Raw genomic sequence first — 20,573 nt, 5'->3', positions numbered from 1 at the left:
AAGGAAATAAATAAAACAAGTAATTAACAATAATAACAATATTTATTTTAAAATATACCTATTTTTACACTTTTTTTCGAATGAAAAGTCTTTGTGAAATAAAAAAGAAAGACAATATGAATAATTTATACATGGTCTTATAGCTTGTTTCAATAGCTTTCAGTGACAGTCACTCAAATCACCCTAGTTATAAGCATTTTATAACTACACGTAAAATAATACACACGGGGAAAATGCCGCGAAAATGCCGGAAGCTTGCCGATCTATAGTGTACAGCGAGATCCGGAGCGCGCTGATGCGGAAAGGTTAACCTTTCCGGATCGGCGCGCTCCGGATCTCGCTGTACACTGTAGATCGGCAAGCTTCCGGCAATTTCGCGGCATTTTCCCCGTGTGTATTATTTTACGTGTAGTTATAAAATGCTTATAACTAGGGTGATTTGAGTGACTGTCACTGAAATCTTTTGAAACAAGCTATAAGACCATGTATAAATTATTCATATTGTCTTTCTTTTTTATTTCACACAGACTTTTCATTCGAAAAAAAGTGTAAAAATAGGTATATTTTAAAATAAATATTGTTATTATTGCTAATTACTTGTTTTATTTATTTCCTTTTATGTTTTTGTAATGAATAGTATATGTTCATTATAAAATAAAGCTTATATCTCCACAAAGAACGATCTTCGTGTAAAGTCTTGATAACGACCGCTCGCTGCGCCGGCCGGGAACAAGTGGACACATAAGTGCTTTGTCCGTAAAGCTATGACGTCGAATATTGGTGGCCTTGAATCGTAACGGATCGAAATGTGTATGGGACTTCACTCGTTCATAACTGCGTAGGCAAATAAACCATCTTGTACACCTAATAAGGGTGAAATCTGGGTGAGGTAAAAGAGTGCCTTAACTTTAGAGTTAAATATCCAGAGTATTTTATACCTCAATGTCATTCTTATTTCTTCACGTAGCTGTGATTATTAAGTATAAGTATAGGTAATAAGATTTTCACACTGCACCCGTCACCCTAAGACTACACAATACTCAAATAACATAAAAATCAGACACATATAGCAATATTCTTATATTTCTCTTGTAGATAAAATTTTCTTAATCTTCTATTTGTTTCTATAGATTTCGTAGTTAGGTAGGAACTGCAAAAATAATAATCATTCAGTACCTACTTACTCTATAGCCGGAACGTACATAAAAACCGAAACTTGTTTTGAAAATAATTTTGTTAAAAATACCTAAAAAAGAAAACAATCACTGTGTAATTACTATAAATATTATGTATCAGTGCACAAACGAACTCAACAGAGAATGGTGTGAAGCACAAGCAATAAAATACACAGTTTATATTGTTCTCCCAGAAAAATCAACAACATTACTCGTTCTATTTTAATGAATGGATTTTCTACGACAGCATGCAACATCCCTATTCAAGTTTTGTAGGTAGTTGTTATAACGCTATCAAATTAAAATGCTACCTAATATATTTGTTACTACTGCAGTATCTTGGTACTTTTGAATTTTGCAGACATTAACGTGTACAGTGTACTTTATATCTTGGTACCGTTCTGATTTCACAAACACAAACTAAACGCAGTTTTAGCCTTCTTCTTAATCAGTCACTCTAATCACTGCTGCACCTTAGTGGTCGCCGCCGCTAAGATAATGCGACATAAGTCGTCGTTGGTCTCCTTAGTTTTCGGTCGCACTGCCTCCCGCGCGATGTTCCTCCACTTTGGCGGTTTGTAGCATTGCGGGAGCATTCCACCACAGTTGTCTGCGTCACTGCTTTGATTAGATCCGTCCATCATGTGGGCGAGCATCCTTTCGCTCTTTTCCCCTCCACCTAGCCCTTACCGGTTGGTAGTGCAACCGCTCAAACAATACTTAATTTGGAGTGATCAAGGAACTTCAGAATTCATAGTTGTACAGTCGTCGATAGTCTTTCTTTTATCCACAGTTCTTTCAAGATGGAATTGTTGGTTTGGAAAGCCGTCCAAGGGAACTTCAGGAGTGTCGCCTCCAACACAACATCTACAAGGAACCAAATTTGCGGCGGTAGAGGAAGATTGGAAACACAGTCCTCATAAGTCGAACCTTTGTGGTTCTGGTGATACTTCTGTCCTTCCAGATCTTATTGAGCTTCTCGTGGTTATAGCACATTGCCTTGGAATTTCCAGTTCACAACCCTCGGTATTGGAGATAGTAGTTATAGCCTAAACGCTTTTAAATATCAGTACGTCAAATATTGTGCGTCCTACATATTTGACAAATTAACTCAGTTTACGTCAACTTACGTAAAACTGAGCTTTGTTTAACTCAATTTGAAGTGTAATTTGTGAAATCGTGGCTATGATGTACATGAAACATAGGGTAGGTACTTTAAGTTACACTAGACATAGAATATCTATACCATTCTAAAGATAATCGTCGACGCTTATTGCTCTAACCCGTAGCCTGTGAACAAATTATCTTCAAGGAAGCTCGGCGTCATAAATAGAACACGGCATTACTTCAAGCCCACCCTTATTGTAGCGCTCTACACCACGCAGGTTATAGGGCTGATATATGGAGTTTTGCTGTCATCTTTGTTATGGCGCACCCCAATTTCAGCTCTTACCATTTGACCGCAGAGCTGCTCAAATTGTCGAGGTTCCACTGTTCTGTGAACGGCTAGATCTCTTGCGGTTGCGTAGAGGCTTCATTGTGTGTCTCCTACCGCATTTGTCACGGGATGTTCCGAGAGCTATTCCTGCCGCCGAATCTCATCTTCGCACGACACATATTAGGATATAAGTCCCACCATCTGGATTGTGGCGTTCCGCCACAGTGCGGTTTTCAAGGGAATTTCTTCCGCTACAACCAAGCTTCCATGTGCGTTTCAGGACGATACAACATGGGTACTTTAAAAAAAACACGTACATGTTTGTAAAAGGCTGGCAACGCTCCTGTTGTAGGTAGCGAGAAAATATGGGCTAAAATGATCACTTAACATCAGTTACTTGTTAACTTGACCCTCTTTCTTAATAAAATCCCGTGTAGCAGAAATTTTCAACTTGAAGCGTTTACTTTCCCTGCATTTTAAATTAGCAATTTGGGAATTAATATTTTATAGGTTTAATTACTTCGATCTAGAACATGCAAGAAAACTTGAAGCATGCGAATATAGCGAACGTCCGAGCCATAAACTCTGAGATAGGAGGGAAAATGAAAAAAAAAGTATTAATAAATAATAGATTAGAATTTAAAGGTTATGTTTGTATTTACATTTTACTCTTACTGCAGTTTTTAATTCAGTACATAATTTTCTTAATAAACCTCCAATTAAAACGTTTCATATACAAAATACTCCTATGAAAGATCTACCAAGTTTTTTAAAGACAGCCTACCTGCTTAAATTTAAAATATAATTCACCAGAAGAATTATGTCTAAAATATTAATAATAAGACATTTACCCCAAAATTTATCCTTCCAAGACAAGCAACAACTTCTAAAGCACTTTGGTGCTGACAAAGTATGGGAAACAAATAAAAAACGAAATTATATATTTGCTTCATTTTCTACATTAGAGAAAGCAAAATCATCGCTACAAAGATTACATCAGTTAGAAATAGCAAAACGACGTCTCGTAGTAGAATATTCATTTGAAAGTCAACCATCCTCTGAAAAAGATCAGGAACAAGTAAAGGAAACTTCAAGTACAACAAATAAAGTTAAGGATTTTCTTCAAATTTTAAATGCTTGGAACCCTTCGGTTAACTTTTATCAACCACCTCTTCCATACCTTAAATATAAATATCCAAATATAGATACAAAAATTGCTGTCAACATTATATATTCACTATTCCATCATGAACCATTTTACATCCAAACACTACATCTCATGAATAAGATGAGTTTAAAAGAACCTTTTAGTGAAAACATAGAAGCTTCCATTTTTTTTAAAGATACCTTTAGACCTATGTTTATTGATGAGATAGCTGTGCCCCCTCCTGTTGTGTCTAGTGATGTAGAATCAGAAATTGAATCCTGTGATGAAAGTGTAAAACAAAAAACCATAGTTAAAATTAAGAAAAGAAAGCACACCCTACCAGTTACTAGAAAAAGACCTGCTGCTATATTGGCAACAGCAAATATTCCAGCAGCGAAGAAAGTTCACCTAAATCAAGAAGTATTTGACATCACACCTGTTGCAGAACCGAAAAAAATATCATTAGTAGTACATCAGAATGCATTAGTAAAACCATGCGAAGAACCAGAGATAATTGGAGAGCTTGGGAAATTTGCTAAAGAAGAAAAACCTGTCGAACATAATATTGAAACTATTGAACCTGACAAACCTACAATATCTAAAAGAGAGCTGTTACAAAATCGCATTTCACATAGTGATATGAAGATCCTTCCTGTATTTAGGCATTATCATCCTGGACAGCCATCACTGAGACTTTATATAAAGAATTTAGCTAAATCAGTAACTGAACAAGATGTTAAAAGGATATTCAAACGTTACATTGAACATTTACCAGAAGAAGAACAGAATGGTTTTGATGTACGGGTGATGCAGGAAGGGCGCATGAAGGGGCAGGCATTTGTTACCTTCCCTACATTAAAGTTAGCTGAAAATGCCCTAAATGAAAGTAATGGTTATTTACTTAAGGATAAGCCCATGGTTGTACAGTTTGCAAGAGCAGCAAATAAAAAGAGTGTAGATTGAAATATTTTGTTTTTATTTAAATGACTCCAATGAAATTATATTTTTAGAATCTCAATTGAATATGATGTTTTATCTTTTGGCTCTGACACTGGTTTCCCGTTAACTAGTTTATTCAAACTTGGCATTATTGAGTTAATTGAATACAATTTTTCTGTTAGGTTTGTTACTACAGCTCTCGTCTTCTCCAATACATAAGCTACTTTTACATCATTTGTCATCACATACTGTTGGTAGAAAGAATCAATTAATAATGCACACCAGTCATACAGTTTGCTTTCATAGTGAAATATTTTATCGGATTCCATTAATAAATATCCTATATATGTCATGAGAAACAGAACTTCATCCAAAGTTAAGCTATTCTTTATATATGGGATTATAAGTGCATCACTAAATGATATTTGTAGGACATAATTCAATAGTTCAAACCTAGCTTTACTCATTATGACTTCTTTCTTGGAATCTTTCTTGCATTGACATAAATTAGTAAATAGTTCCTCATTCATCACGTCAATATTATCTGGGTTAATTATATTAATTGAATATTTAAGAACTAATATTAATATTGATTCTGGAATATCCGTAAACTCTTTAATTGTTCTAAATACTATTCGAAAATCATTATTTTCTAGTAACGGTGGTATGGTTTGTGCACAGATGCTTCTTTCAGAGATGCCCACTTTCAACAAATCTCTAAGATCATCATTTACTTTAAATAAGAGATCCACTGGTGAATCCCAGTCAGCAATTTCAGTAGAATTGTCTAATGTTATATCATGGGATCCCAACAAACTTGACAAGTTCCGATCTGTCTCTAAAATGTAGGGTAACATTCCAATGTGGTTCGATGCTTCGAGGATGATTCTTCCATTAAAGCAGTACAATTTTGCACCTTCAGTATACATCTTCATTGGATATCTGCAGGAGCCAACACCCAATACGGTATTGTATGCTACAATAATAGCACCATCTTGATCTAAATTGCTGCCAAATAAAATGAGATGACTCTCCCCCATCCATGCAAGAGACACACCACTCTGAGTATTAATCCATGGTACAGTGCCAACTGTATTCCACGACTTGCTTAACAAATTATAGGCAGTCATCTTTGAGTCATTCCCTGTAAAATAGTAAATAATTAATATTATATACTTAATGGCCACACAGCAGATCTGATAAACACACACTTACACAAAAAGTAGACTTGATAGTTGTGTGCGCTTAACAAGTATCCAACTACAAACTGCTGTTCTGTTCTTGTAACTTTAACTCTATTCAGTTTCGCCATTTCGAGGTCTCCCAATTCATCTCTGAGTGGACAATTAATAATTTCATATCTTCCTTTCTGATTTTTAACCACATGGCAAATATAATCTTTATTTTTTACCGAGTATGCAATTACATCTACAAGTATGTCTGTGTCTTTGATGAATGATTTTACCTCAAATGTCTTTCTATTATCTATTCCATAGGTTAAGGAAGCACAGTTACCATTTTCAAATATTATGATAGAAGTCTTGTTGGATCCATTCACGAATGGAATAAGTTTTGATATATTTGCTGAAAACTTAAGGTCACATAATTTTTATATAAATGACACTAACTATATAAATAGCAATATGCACAATGCTTAAAGGAAAATCAGATGGTGCTACTCACCAAAATCAACTAACAGCTAATAGATTTTGAAACAAATGGTATTAAGGTAAAAACTAGTAGTTTGTAACATATTTGCCAATGTTTCTTTTTATACCAGTGACAGTTATGGCTAGAATTGACTTTTTCGTAATATGACCATACAACTTGAACATCGTAAAATATCATGTCTCAAGTTAGCTGGATACTTACTTTGTATTTTTTTAATTTATCTAAGTTGTCCTCTTCACTGGTCCACATTTTAATAGTATTTTTATTGAAAATACCTGCGTAACATTGCTTTTCCTTATCATAAATAATAGCAGATGTTATGTGATCCTTTGAAGTCCATCCTGCTATTTGTTTTTGATCTGAAAGCTTAAGTTTAAAATTAATATAAAATTATTAGGTATTGAAACTTTTAAAGTTTTACGAGGAATAGTGAAAGACTTATCGAATTATACGACTTACTCTGTATTTGTTTACAACGTTGCGGCCTAAAGTTACAATAATATTTTCATTTTCTCTATTTTCTGTAACACCTAGGAAACTTTTTTGATCAATAAGAGGGCAGAGCACATAATAGCTATGAAATTTAGCCATAGCTAAATCAATTAACACTTTAGCGTTGAAAAAGATAAAATGTGAATAACTAATTGATTACACTTGAGTATTGACCATACGAATCTTAACTTGCCATATTTTCAAATATTTACTTATTAACATTTTATAGGTTAACTCACGAGCAAGGAAATTGCTCATAGAGTAGGTAACTTATTATGGGGAGAATAGTCACCAGCAGGGGTGGGACAGTCGCCTTAAAGAGACGTTTTCCGAAAACTGTAGTGCCATCTGATAGTTGGTCCCAAAATTAAAGCCTTGTCAGCTGTCACTCGCTTTGAAACCTGCCCACTGGTCATAAAATGGCGGCTACTTCTAGCGTTTGCACTTTGCGCATGTATGTAGCTCTCGTGTTTTATTTTGCATATTTTTGGTATTGAAATCGAAGTGTAAGTGCGTCGAGTCGAGCCTTGTGTTCCTCCGCCTTGCTGTTGCGAATTCACTCCAAAAATCTCCTTATTGTGTGTATTTCTAGTTTTTGTGATAGAGACACTTTTGTTTGTGGAATTTATGAACTTTGGTGTAATGCCGAGACGTTGTGCTTTCGATTGTGCGCTCCGTGGTAAGTAAATTATTCTCTTAAATCTTAATAGTGTAGTTTATTGACTAATCTTGTGATAAATAAAGTATCATATAAGGTTTGTTCTACTCTCAGGTTCTACTACCAGTCCGTAGATTGAATTTCCAATCATGGTTAAAACTATTATAAAAATACCGGTTTTCTGTATCTTGCCCCAAAGATTAAATTCCAATCCCTCAAATCACCTTATGTCAGACTTCAGACTCCCCCTGACTTATATGGTTTAATAATAATTGACAGCTGTGCTGGCTTCTGACACCATTTTTATCAAGAGAAAAGTCAATATATGAGTCCAAAATCTAATACTAGCCCAATGGTCATAACACTAGGTTATCACAATTTGTCTGATGGCTTTAATAGTCACTCAATTTATTTAATAATGTTATTTATTAATTTCAGAGATTCCAATGCATAGTTTCCCAGATGCTGTCAAATTCCTGAGCAGTTTAAAACTTGGGTCAGTCTTGTTGGTGGAAACCCTTAAACATCTGATCTTGAATGTTATAAGAAGAAGAGAATTTGTGATATACACTTTTCTGACAGACACAGTAATCATAATGAATGGCTAAGCACATTGGCAGTTCCGATGCTTCATCTGCTTGGTAAGTCCCCTAATTTCACACATATTGAGTTAATATTCGATTCTATTCCTTACTCTGTCAGATTTAGTCACACCACTCCACTAAGAATCTTTGTTGAGTTGATGGTTTTTTTGAAGGTAAATTGTATCTTTCTGGAAACACCTGATTTTCTTACACAGTTGTGATTACAAAATTCAATGGTTACACTTCTAGCTGAAACTGGTTCAATATTTATGATAATCATTAAATAATGAAACAATCTTTACATATTCACATTAATTTTCAGGACAACTACAGAGTCAAGTAATCTTAGGACGAGCTTCACCCACACAACATTTACTGCCTACAATAGTACAGCAAGACTGTTCAGGTAAATAATTTTTAAAACTTATTTACAATGTCATAAAGGCTACTATGACATAAGTGACATTCTAAATGAAACCACAGAAATGGCATGGAGAGGCCACCCTCAGGGTATTAAATAATAAATTTTATTGTATAATTTAACATTGTCACCATATTTTTATGTAAAAAAAGAAGCCCGCTGAGTATCTTATGCCCTTACTTCTCAGGTCTGAGGTATACTTTTTCCAATAGGTAGTATTGACTTTCTGTAAGTGATATTATATCCTATTTCAAATAAAATATTCAGAAAGAATATAAAGTCAAACTCAATCAAAGGGCATTGACAATTTGATTTTGTTCTGCTTTTAATCCCATGTCTTTTATGTATCCCTTAAAATTATTGATATTTATGGACATACACATACAAAATTTTGATGTATTTCTTGGTTGTAATTTTAAAATCTTGGGCCCATAAAATGTTATTGATTGAAAATCCCACATTTGATCTTGATCTTTATGTCATGTTTTCATATAATATAGTCTTCATAATTTCATTTCAGTTACATAAGATTTTACAAATCACAATAAAAGTTCTCCGGTTCTCTGTGGCATACAAATAATAAATAATCATTAATCTATTATTATATTTATTATTTACAGAGCCATATGAGAGCAACTTTATTTTAGAAAAAGCATCAACTTCAACAACATTCCAACCTGTGGCTGCAGGTAAAATTCACATATTTTTTTCAATTTGTTGGCTATTATCAAAACTAATAAATATATAAATTAATGATTATATTTTGTTTTGAACACATACCAAAATATTATATAATATATTTCTATCTATTATACACAACTAAACCATAAATAAAAACAAAATTTTATAATTTTAAATTTTGTGAGTAGTGTCGGTATGTCTTTTTTTCTATAATGGCTTATTTTTGTTTTTTTGTTTAGTTTTGTTTGACAGCTTATTTCAACTTGTGATTTAATTTGAGCTCTAGACTCTTAAGAAATGCTGCCCTGGTTCTACATTTTCTGAGTGCTACTTCATTATGATTTGATTTTTGGTTTTATTTTTATTTTTCTCCATTATCGTCTGAATGAAACTGACAATTGAAATGATTTGAAAAGTATAGTTAAAATTCACTCTGACAAAGTGGGCAACAAACTACATAAGTATTATTTCCAATTTCAGATGCATCTCAAGGTGCTTGATGCTGGAACATAATTATAGTTTTATTAGCAAGCCTAAAATAACAGCTGGAAAAGGTATTAATATTATTATACTAATATTACAAATGGGAAAGATTCTGATTTGTTTTGAAAATATTGTTTTTATACTTTTTTATCCAAAAAGTGCTGAATAAATTTGTATGAAATTTGACATAGTTTATGATCTTTTGTCTAGGTGGGCAAAGTAGTTTCCTCATAGTCCCGGAGCTGGGGACAAAAATCAGCATGATTCTTGTAATGGCCCATCATTTATTTTGTAGTATGTGAGTCAGCAAAGTTAGGGAGTAGCACACCTGACAATGGCGGGCTTTGATGTAATATTACAACACTCAAGAAATTCGAAAGGTCTTTATTTAACAAACATTAACCATAAATGTGACAGTAATTTTATAACAGCAGATGAAACAGAAATGTCTTTTTTGATGAAGGCTGAATTGGTACCTGATAGGATTGAGAATAGCTAATGTCCGTGTGGGAATGAAATTTTGAATATATTTTTATTCATTACTAGCTGACCCGACAGACCTCGTGCTGTACATATTAAATTCTTCTTCTTATCAAAACCTTTACTGGACTTCCACAAAAAATTCAAGGCCGAAATTAGCCAAATCGATCCAGCCATTCTCAAGTTTTAGCAAGACTAACGAACAGCAATTCATTTTTATATATATAGACTTTAAGACTGAATCCCTTTTCATATTGTCCATTTATTGAATACCATATAATACATATATTATACTATACAATTTGTACATTAAACATTCTTTCACAGATCTAATGGCTCCACAGCGCACAAAGATCAAGCATCTTCAAGCAGAAATATCGCGCTTGCGAAAAAAAGGACAATATTTCAAAGCAAGGTTAAAAGGTGGTGCAGATCGATCAATCGAATTTTGTGAGGAAAATTAACATATGTGGGTGAAGACGAAACAAAAACAGCTGCCCAACAATATTATGATAAACATAAACATTATAAAAATAAAAAATAATATGCAAACATTGCTTTTTATTTCTCCCACCCAATTACTTCAATTACTCATACGAACATTACTAAATCCTGTCCTTTATGTTCTATGTTGTGGCAAAATTAAATAACTAACTCTACGCGCAATTCCAACATGGTAAAAAATTGTAATACCTACATTAAAAAGTAGAGTTGGTTATTTAATTACGTCACAACATTAAAAATGAACTTCATAATTTCGAGCTAATATATAGTTATTTTCGAGGCCAATATTCAGATGGCGCTAGTTTTCAAATAGACAGCTCATAATGCGTAGAGAGGGCTCTCTTTTCCCTTTATATTATTATACTCTTTGGTCATCAGCTTTATCGCCGATCAGGCGCCATCTCGTGAAACCGGAAGAAATTACATTTTTCTATATGTATAACTACACTACCTGTACGTGCCTGTATATACGTCTTATATGATTTAATTTTTATTCTAATATTTTAAACTAAATTAGGCATAAATAAAGCAAGACATCTAACTACTTCAATATTTATTTACATTAAAATTTATATTAAAACCATACTGTTATAACTTGTCGGTTTACTGCCGTAAGAGAAATTGCATATGTAATTTGTAGATAAATTCGGAAACTAGATATCATGAGGACTAATTTCATATATATCAAATATAGTTAGTAATTATAAACTCTGATGCACAAAACAATAGCAAAATACTTGACACACAATTGACAATTATTGTAACCCGCAAAGCAATTTTCAATAAATTTTTTCTCAAAATTTTGGCTCCCTTTATATTTCCCTAGGGTACTGCGGCAGTTCATAACGGAACGAATTTATCTACAGTGATAGCACTGGCAGTGCTCGCAGTGCATATATATAGGAACATACCCTAGGTAATATACCCTTAGAATAATAACGGTTAGAACATGAGTATTGATGAGTAGGCTCAAGCGAAAAAAAGCAATTTTAATGTGGTCTTTAAGAACAACATACGTTTCGCGTGTCAAGTTGTCAAGTTCCATGACAATCAGGGCGCGAAATTTAATTGAAAAATGATTTACAGTGCAAGTGTAATTGCAGTGAAAGGGTGTCACAATGCGTCTCATATTACAAATCCGATAAGAAAGTCACATTTCACACCTAAGTACTAATTCAAAACGTATAATTTAAGCTAATACACTCGTCAAAACAGCAAAATATTTTGTAAACAAAACAGCCATTAAAAAAATATGTTGCGAGCCATGAAAGTACTTTTTACCCCGAGTTCCTCCGTTGGGATATTTTTTTGTGTTTATCGGTAGATATTGATAGGAGGCTGTAATGTACGGCTCCACAAGATGTTGTAAGTATACAAAGTGAAAATTAAATAATCTTAATTCAACTAAGCTTAAACTAAGCGCTTTGAATAGTCACTATAAATATTTCTTTTAAATGACTGAATTAACCATAATATGTCCGGAAAAAGATGAGCTCGTGAGAAGAACATCAACAGCCACTATTTGTAATCAAATAGAGTATTTCACAATGACTGTTAGTTTGTAAGGTTCTGGATCTAATGTATGAATCGTGCTTAAATATTATAAATTATTTCATAAAAAGAAATAAAAAATAAACTGTTTAAATATGAATTATCTTTTTTTTTTATAGAATAGGAGGACAAACGAGCGTACGGGTCACCTGTTGTTAAGTGATCACCGCCGCACACAATTTTGAAGGTACCCATGTCGTATCGTCCCGGAAACACCGCACAAGGAAGCTCATTCCACAGCTTTGTAGTACGTGGAAGAAAGCTCCTTGAAAACCGCACTGTGGAGGACCGCCACACATACAGATGGTGAGGATGATATCCTAACTTGTGGCGTGTCGTGCGAAGGTGGAATTCGGCGGCAGGAATCAGGTTAAACAGCTCTTCGGAACACTCCCCGTGATAAATGCGGTAGAAGACACAATGAAGCGACGTCTCTACGCAACGCCAAGTGATCCAGCCGTTCACAGAGCACTGTGTCCCCGACAATTCGAGCTGCTCTGCGTTGCACGAGGTCAATTGGATCGAGCTGATACTGGGGTGCGCCAGACCAGAGATGACAGCAATACTCCATGTGTGGCCGGACCTGCGCTTTGTAGAGCGCTAGTATGTGGGCCGGCTTGAAGTATTGCCGTGCTCTATTAATGACGCCCAGTTTCTTTGAAGCCAATTTGGCTTTGCCTTCCAGATGACCACGAAATTGGCAATCGCTCGAGATTTCGAGACCCAGTATTCCGATACTAGGCGAGGCTTTGAGGGAAGTGTTGTCGAAGAGCAGTGATACGACAAATGGGGTTTTTTTAGTGGTAAACGCGCAAACTTGAGTCTTCTGGGGGTTAAATTGGACAAGGTTCAATTTTCCCCATTCCGCGACCTTCTCAAGAGAGGACTCGATAGAAGACACAAGTTTCTCCCGGCACTGGTCGACGATTTCCCGAGAGAGACCTGCTTGGCCAGTGTATACGGCATCACCAGTGCTGTCGTCTGCATAGCAATTAATGTTGGAGGTGTCCAACATATCATTGATATGCAGAAGAAACAGCGTGGGAGACAGCACACAGCCTTGGGGCACTCCAGCATTCACGGGCTTCGGGTTCGAGCAATATCCGTCGACAACGACCTGTATGTTGCGCCCAGTGAGGAAGCTGGAGATCCACTTGCACAAGCTCTCGGGAAGCCCAAAGGATGGAAGTTTGAGAGAGGAGCGCCTTGTGCCATACACGATCAAAGGCCTTCGCTATATCCAGGCTAACTGCCAGGCCTTCCCCCTTGCTTTCAATAGCCACTGCCCATCTATGTGTTAGGTATACCAGAAGATCACCTGCCGACCGACCATGGCGAAACCCGTATTGTCGATCGTTGATCAACTGGTGGCCCTCTAGATATACTAAGAGCTGACGGCTAATTATGTTCTCCATGATTTTGGAGAGCAGGGAGTAAATAGCAATAGGCCTGTAGTTTGCCGGATCCGAACTGTCTTCTTTTTTTTGGATCGGATGGACAAGGGCTGTCTTCCATGAGTCAGGGACTACGCCTTTAGAATAAGAGTGCCGGAATAAACGCGTTAGCACCGGCGTCAACTCAGGGGCACACGTTCTAAGCACGATTGGAGAAATGCCATCCGGCCCGCTCGACTTCCTGACGTCCAACGAAAACAGAGCTCGCCTAACAGTTTTCTGTCTAAACTGTACTTCAGGCATAGAGCTCTGACACCGCGGGATGGTCGGCGGTGTTTTTCCGTTGTCATTAAGAGTCGAGTTGGAGGCGAAAAGAGTGCACAAGAGATCGGATTTCTCTTTTGCCGTATGGGCCAGGGTGTCATTCCTCAGGTGCAACGGCGGCATGGACGGCTGGCTTAAGTTACCAAGAGCAGCTTTCGACAACGACCAGAACTTGCATGTTCCGGTCGGGTAACTGGAAAGCTGCTCGCCGATTATGACGACGTGTTTTGACTTTGCACGGGCGATTTGCCGCTTAAAAAATCTGGAGGCACGGTTGTATTTCCTCTTAAGAACTGTGCAGTTCGGATCCTTTGCGCCCAGCGCCGCAACCCAAGCTCGATACGCCTGTTTTTTGCAGTCAGATGCTGCTTTAACTGACGCATCGAACCAGGGCTGTGATCTGCCACCGATGGGTACTACAGAGCTTGGTATAAAAATATCCATGCCCTGCAGTATCACATCGGCTACTGCAACGGCGCAGGCATTAGGATCATCCGAAGGGAAACAAACCCTGCCCCAAGGGTAGGATGCAAAAAAGGAACGCATCCTATCCCAATCTGCTGACTTGTAGTGCCAAACGCGGGTCGCTGGTGGTCTGCGACGTTGGCGTCGGATAGGCACTACACTCCTGACCAGGCAATGGTCGGACGTTCCGAGAGGGGCGTCGACAAAGACCTGGTAACCATCGGGATGTGTAGTCAGCAGAAGATCCAATAAGGACGGCATGTGGCTATCCACATCCGGGAGCCGCGTTGGCGACTCGACCAATTGGGACAGACCATACGCCAATGCAAAATTATGCACAGATCGCCCTGCGTAGTCTGTGTTACGTGATCCAAGCCATTCGGCATTGTGCCCGTTGAAATCACCCAAGACTACGAATTCAGCGGAGGGGATCTGTGCAAGCACGTCGTCAATTGCCGCTTGAACGCAGCCCATGAGATGATCGGTTTCTGCGTTACCACTATGGGAGCTGTAGACCCACGCATAGATGCGGACGCGGTCCTCTAAATCTACGCGGAGCCAGAGAGTGGACAGGTCCCTACCCTCAAAATTGCCGAGACGGCGACAGCAGATATCCTCCCTAACGTACACACATACCCCGGCATGAGGCAAAAAATTGTGCTCAATTTTGTACCCGGGGTACGTTAAATATGACGTATCGCTAGGTCGAGATATCTGCGTCTCCGTAAGGAAACACAAGGCCGGCTGCGCCGTCTCAAGGTGGTGGTGGACGGCGTTTAAATTGGAGTGAATTCCCCTGATATTGCAAAAGTCCACGTTGACTGTGGAGCGGGGTGCCGTGGTGTTACTGCCTCGTTTGTCCTTGGTCATACGCGGTTCTGTGCCCTCCCCAGAATACGAAGGGCAGCCCGGGCTAGAGTGCTCGGGGAGGGATTCTCCGACTCTGGTAGAGCCGGTACCCTCCTGGGGTAAAATATTTTAAAGTTCCGCTGTCATATTCGGGTGGAGGGGGGGGGGGGGAATGGCCACCGGTCCTCGACACTAACCTATGCGAAACATAGCGGCACTAGGCCGCTACTTCACGCCGGTATTCTGTGCGAGTGTGGTAATTAACCCGGACGAGCCTGGCCCGATTGTGCTGACGTCAAAAGACGGCAGCGTGACTCTCCCACTTCTAAAAAGCCCTTAGTCGCCTCTTACGACACCCATGGTCCTGGGACTCCCCTATTCTTTTTACGCCCCGGGAAAAGTACAGGGTATTTATATTGGATGCATCAACCTTTAGAGCCTTGAATTCATTGTTTGTGTAAGGATGCTTCGTGAACATGATGGTGTGACTACTGTCATAATTAGTAATTGCATCCAACAAATACAATGATTCATTAACTTTAATAAATAGGTCGACCTGGCACCGCAAGCAGCTCCCGTTAATAAGCGCGATATTGCAATGATTGTCAATTATTTACGTATATTAAAATGTATTAATTTTTGGATTTCGTTCGAATCTCATTGATGCTGCTCGAGGGATAGTTAAAATACTAATTAATCGAAAAGAATAATGTTGGAAGTCAACTAAATACATGATAACATGTTTCCAGTATTTCGATGACAAAGAAAAGTATATTACTAAACCACTATTACTACGATACTACTGTAAATTATGTCCATATGCTCTACCAACGAAAAGGTAAAAATATGTTTGCTACCATTTTATCTTTTTTACCTATTATTAATCCATACTTTATTTTTGGATAATAATCAGATTATCGTCACTTTTTTTAGGGACTGCATATTTTTTGCAAAGACGAAAGTCAGAATAGTTATGTTATACGTACACTAATTTTGAAGACTCATTTGTATGTATGTATGCTGTTGGTCTTTTCATTAAATAAATAAATAAAGTAATGATGACCTCAATGATCCTCACGATTTGGTTATTACCCGTGAGCGTGTTGGCGAATGTAAGTACATGACGCTCACGCACACATTAATTCTAACGTTACTTATATATTGAAAGTAACTATGAATGAAACTATCGTTCTGAGTGTTATTATTCTATGATTGCATTTATAACAATGACGTTCTATACATATAGACAATTCACGTCATACAAAAACAAATTCGAAATATGGCACATGCCATAAATTATAAGAATTCTGAATATTAAAGCTCGAAATTAGAATAACACCATAGTAAAAAAAGAGAATTAAACTACTATTTTCAAAGGACGGGAGTGCCATAGAAAATGATGAGACATATCGCTTGCACGAAACGCGTACTAAATATTGATCACAATGATACAATCACTTAATGACGTAATAGCAGAGCTACCCAATATTAGGGTTGGGATCAATCCATAACTTTTATCGATAATTAACTATATTTTATAAATATGTATATTCTTACATCGACAGTTACTTACATTAATATTGGCAAACAGACTTAGTTCTGCGGCATACGCGGTTAAAAAGATTAGACAATTAACTGACATAAATACGACGCAATTAGTTTAGTTTATTTATTTCCATAGTATTGTGTCTTATGGTATATTGCTATGGGGCAACGCTGCTGATATTAATACGATATTGCTGCAGAAGAGGGCTATTCGCGCTATATACCTAGGTCCTAAAGAATAATTGAGAGCAAAATTTAAAGAAATTAACATCTTAACTGTTGCTTCTCAATATAATCTTGATAATTTAATGACACGAGAGTGGGTCAGGGATTGGAAATAATACTCCGCTTATAGGAACGAGAATTTATTTGCGTTCACTTTTTCTGAACTTGCACTTCGCCGGTCTGCCGCTGTTCCTCTTGTGGGCGGCGGTACCTTCAACGCGCCACACCGCACCGAACACTAAGTCTCTTCTATCTTCTTCTTCCTGGAACACTTTCACTTTTCACTACTTCTTCTTTTCTTCTTCTTCTTCTTTACACTTTCGAGTCAGAACTAGAACTGCCGTAGGCCATGCTTAGTACGGCTTATATACCCCCGGATCTGTTCTATTTCCAAATGATTCTCCCATTCCCTCTTTGAATTTAAATTGTACTAGAAAATTCTTTTAACTATTTTTATCCTGCTTACACATTTTCCATCCCTTTTTTTCTGTTCGCTTTGATCCTGAACTTACTAGAAATTTCCATTACTTAACAAAACCCAAAAATTTCCATACACTGGTAGGTGTATCGAAGCCGGGTCTACAGCGTCTAAAGTAAACACTTTTACGCTAGAGCTACGAGTATTGCTGACGGAGCTGTTGAAATTATCAATGTCTTGATGTTTGACAACTCTCGTCATGTACGTTGCTGCACGATATGACGTTGACAACCCTCGCCATATACGTGGAAGCGTTGCTACGCGACACTGCCCCCTCCCAAGACATGATCGTCCCGATCATCGTTGCTTCCGTAGTACTTAGCCACCCGATCGACATGTACGTTTTTCGGGGGACTGTGAGGGGTACGGCTGGATTCTGAGAGTCACATCATTTATTCTTGTGATTACTTTGTATGGTCCCTCCCAACTTGGTTGAAGCTTCGGAGACTTCCCCTTTCGCCTTATGGGATTGTGTAACCAAATCAGGGTTCCTTCTTCAAAACAAGGAACATTAGCTCTTCAATCGTAGCGCGTGTTCATCCGTTCACTTGCCTTAAGCCCAGTTCTTCTTATTTCCTCGTAGATGTCAATCATCTTATTCCGTAACTCATCCATATATTCTGTTATACTTTTCGGAGTATCCGAGAGTAAATCAGCTGGCAATCTCAATTCCTATTTAGAATCCTATTTAGAATAAAAATATTTGAATTTGAATATTAAGATTCTAATTTTAAGGTTGAATATGAAGCTTCTAATTTTAAGGTTCCCTTTGTTAATTTTAAGATGGACCTTAGCCGAGTTTAACTAGTTGAAACTAAATACGTTTACTATACGTTTAAATTATCTCAAAGAAAAAAATAATTTACATAACTACCATTTTCGAAGTAAAACATCTATAGGCGTGACTTGGGGGTAACTTAGAATTTTTTTTAACGGAAGTAACGCTCAGTAATAAGCCGTTATAATTTTATGGTTAAAAAAAACGTTTCAATATGCTCAGTAATATTTTTTGAAAAACTCCAAGTATATAATATAAATATTTAATACTACTTTTGTAATAAATAATAAATGTGTTTTCTGACATTTGCGACATTCGTTAATTTGTTTTTGGTTTTTTCGTCCATTATTAGGATAGGCAAAGGGCTCTAGCCCATACAGCCATATTCGTTAATATTCAATTACAACGTCATAATATTAATATCTGCTAATATAACCTTAAATTTCTTAATATCAATTATTTTATTTAATGAGTGAATATTTTAAAATGTGCGAATGGTATTAATGAGTTATAAATAGAATATAAATTGAAAATAATAATCAGCCAAATAAAAAGACGCAATCCCAGGAACATTTTACTCTTTCAAAATTTATTGAAATAGGCGTTACTTTGTGGAAATCCATAATTATTAAAATGATTTGAGTTTTCTTTAGTGTTAATTCCTCCAAAATTTGTCTTTAAATGACACGTGTTTCACCTCTACACGAGGCAACCTCTGGCCAGCCAAAATCTGGTTTCCAACGGCTATACAAAACAGTTAGTGAATAAATTGATTAAAAATAAACAAAAACATTTAATTAATTCAGAACCTTATCCCGTCCCACCACAATCAAATACAAAATATGTGGGTAGTTTGACATAATATATTGGTCTGATATCAGATAAAATAGCTAAAATATTTAGGAAAAACATAAAACATTATTAATGTGTACTTCCGAACGAATCACAATATCAATCGAATATGTAATGGCAAAGATCGATTAAATAATTCCGAAAAATCCGAAAGTTGTGACACTTGTAACAGTCAACGGATATGTATAGGTCAAACAGGTCAAAATTTCGCAATTAGATGAAAGGAACATATTGCCGCACTTAGGAATAATCATCCCGAAAAATCACACTTCGCGAAACATTTAATTGACACCGGTCACTTACTCGGAAACAATAATAATTTTAATATTTTAGATACATATGAAATGACAAATATTGGCGGGATTAACACTAAAGAAAACTCAAATCTTTTAATAATTTTACTCTTTCATTAATAAATTAGCATAAAAGAGAAAATCAAGAACCTGATAATGACCTCACCTGTAAAAAGTTTAAGTGTTTATTTTCTGATGAATAATATATAATATCAAAATGTAACATTATGTCATTCTATGTAAAATATATAAAATCTCTTTTTTCTTTCTTTTTCTTTCGAGAACTATTGGTAGAATACCACTCGGCATTAACACTCTTTTGATCTTCAAGTGGAATTGTGCAGATGGGACCCGTAGCTGAGAGGAAAAATGCGATCACTTTTTACCAAGGTTTCTCGCTTGCCTTACTTTTGTTGGCCTGTTCTCATTTTCAAACACCCATTCACAAAATTGCTGTTTTTTTCGGGTTCAACAATAAATCCACGTTTCGTCTCCTGTGAAAATGTCATATAAAGCATTAAAATGTCCGTGGTCGCACTTAATTAGCATCTGTGAGCACCATTACACGCGAGCCAATTTCTGCTCCGCTGTCAGTTCATGAGGGATCCAACGACAACAAAGTTTCCGAAATTTTAATTTTAGGTGTTATTTTTTCTGAATTTGGCTCATACCAATCCCCAATAGTCCTAGAATTGTCTCATAGGTAATCCGCGGGTTTCCTTAATTAGCCGCTAAACTACTGTTGCCACATTATTTTCGTTGACGGCAGTTGAAGGCCACCCTTCACGAAATTCGTCATGTAAAGAAACCCGACCTCTCTCAAATTCAGCAAACCATCGCCTCGCGGTGCTCAAGCAAGGTGCTTCTTTCCCAAAATCATTTTGAATCCGAGCGGCTTGTCTTGCGGAGAGAGAACTTACAAAATCATAAAAATTCATCGCTCTAAAATCTTTTCGACTGGAATGGAATTTCCATTTTGGTTGCGTACGTAGAACTTTGATGTGTGATAAAAACAATTGACAAATGATTTCCCGCCAATTGTTTTTTTTTATCTCTAAGAAGGTTGCAACGTTTCAAAAAATGTAACATTCAAAATTCAAATTCAGTGTAGTGTAATAAGTGCTTATGTACCAGTATGGAAACTAA

General features: G+C 36.7%; 2 protein-coding genes and 1 long non-coding RNA gene across 5 annotated transcripts; 2 read left to right on the top strand and 1 right to left on the bottom strand.

The window, feature by feature from the left end:
- The first annotated feature begins 3,255 nt into the window (after positions 1-3,255).
- On the top strand, positions 3,256-4,725 carry LOC126966021 (RNA-binding region-containing protein 3-like). Its single transcript, XM_050809899.1, has one exon. It carries the CDS (start codon positions 3,434-3,436, stop codon positions 4,721-4,723), a length of 1,290 nt encoding a protein of 429 aa, XP_050665856.1. The 5' UTR covers positions 3,256-3,433; the 3' UTR covers positions 4,724-4,725.
- On the bottom strand, positions 4,718-7,111 carry LOC126965957 (nucleolar protein 11). Its single transcript, XM_050809785.1, has 4 exons — positions 6,830-7,111; positions 6,572-6,736; positions 5,915-6,290; positions 4,718-5,843 (listed from the first exon to the last, which is right to left on the bottom strand). The coding sequence occupies exons 1-4, from the start codon at positions 6,959-6,961 to the stop codon at positions 4,759-4,761; spliced, it is 1,758 nt and encodes a 585-aa protein (XP_050665742.1). The 5' UTR covers positions 6,962-7,111; the 3' UTR covers positions 4,718-4,758.
- A 183-nt stretch (positions 7,112-7,294) lies between these two features.
- LOC126966129 (uncharacterized) lies at positions 7,295-10,721 on the top strand. Of its 3 annotated transcripts, none has more exons than XR_007729665.1 (6): positions 7,295-7,541; positions 7,959-8,161; positions 8,427-8,510; positions 9,146-9,214; positions 9,687-9,760; positions 10,497-10,721. It is a non-coding gene; the product is annotated as an uncharacterized LOC126966129 (long non-coding RNA). The 3 variants fall into 3 exon arrangements; XR_007729667.1 differs by lacking the exon at positions 7,295-7,541 and adding an exon at positions 7,565-7,875; XR_007729666.1 differs by lacking the exon at positions 7,295-7,541 and adding an exon at positions 7,565-7,888.
- Positions 10,722-20,573: the final 9,852 nt, after the last annotated feature.

The sequence above is a fragment of the Leptidea sinapis genome, chromosome 1, assembly GCF_905404315.1.
Source record: "Leptidea sinapis chromosome 1, ilLepSina1.1, whole genome shotgun sequence".
Taxonomy (NCBI): domain Eukaryota; kingdom Metazoa; phylum Arthropoda; class Insecta; order Lepidoptera; family Pieridae; genus Leptidea; species Leptidea sinapis.
This window is presented reverse-complemented; position numbering and strand designations above follow the sequence as displayed.

Coding starts and splice junctions, on each gene's coding strand:
- LOC126966021 (XM_050809899.1), top strand. CDS start 3,434: ATGTCTAAAATATTAATAATAAGACATTTACCCCAAAATTTATCCTTC.
- LOC126965957 (XM_050809785.1), bottom strand. CDS start 6,961: ATGGCTAAATTTCATAGCTATTATGTGCTCTGCCCTCTTATTGATCAA. Junction 6,291..6,571: donor ATAAATTAAAAAAATACAAA/GTAAGTATCCAG, acceptor TGTGACCTTAAG/TTTTCAGCAAATATATCAAA. Junction 5,844..5,914: donor CTATCAAGTCTACTTTTTGT/GTAAGTGTGTGT, acceptor ACTATTTTACAG/GGAATGACTCAAAGATGACT.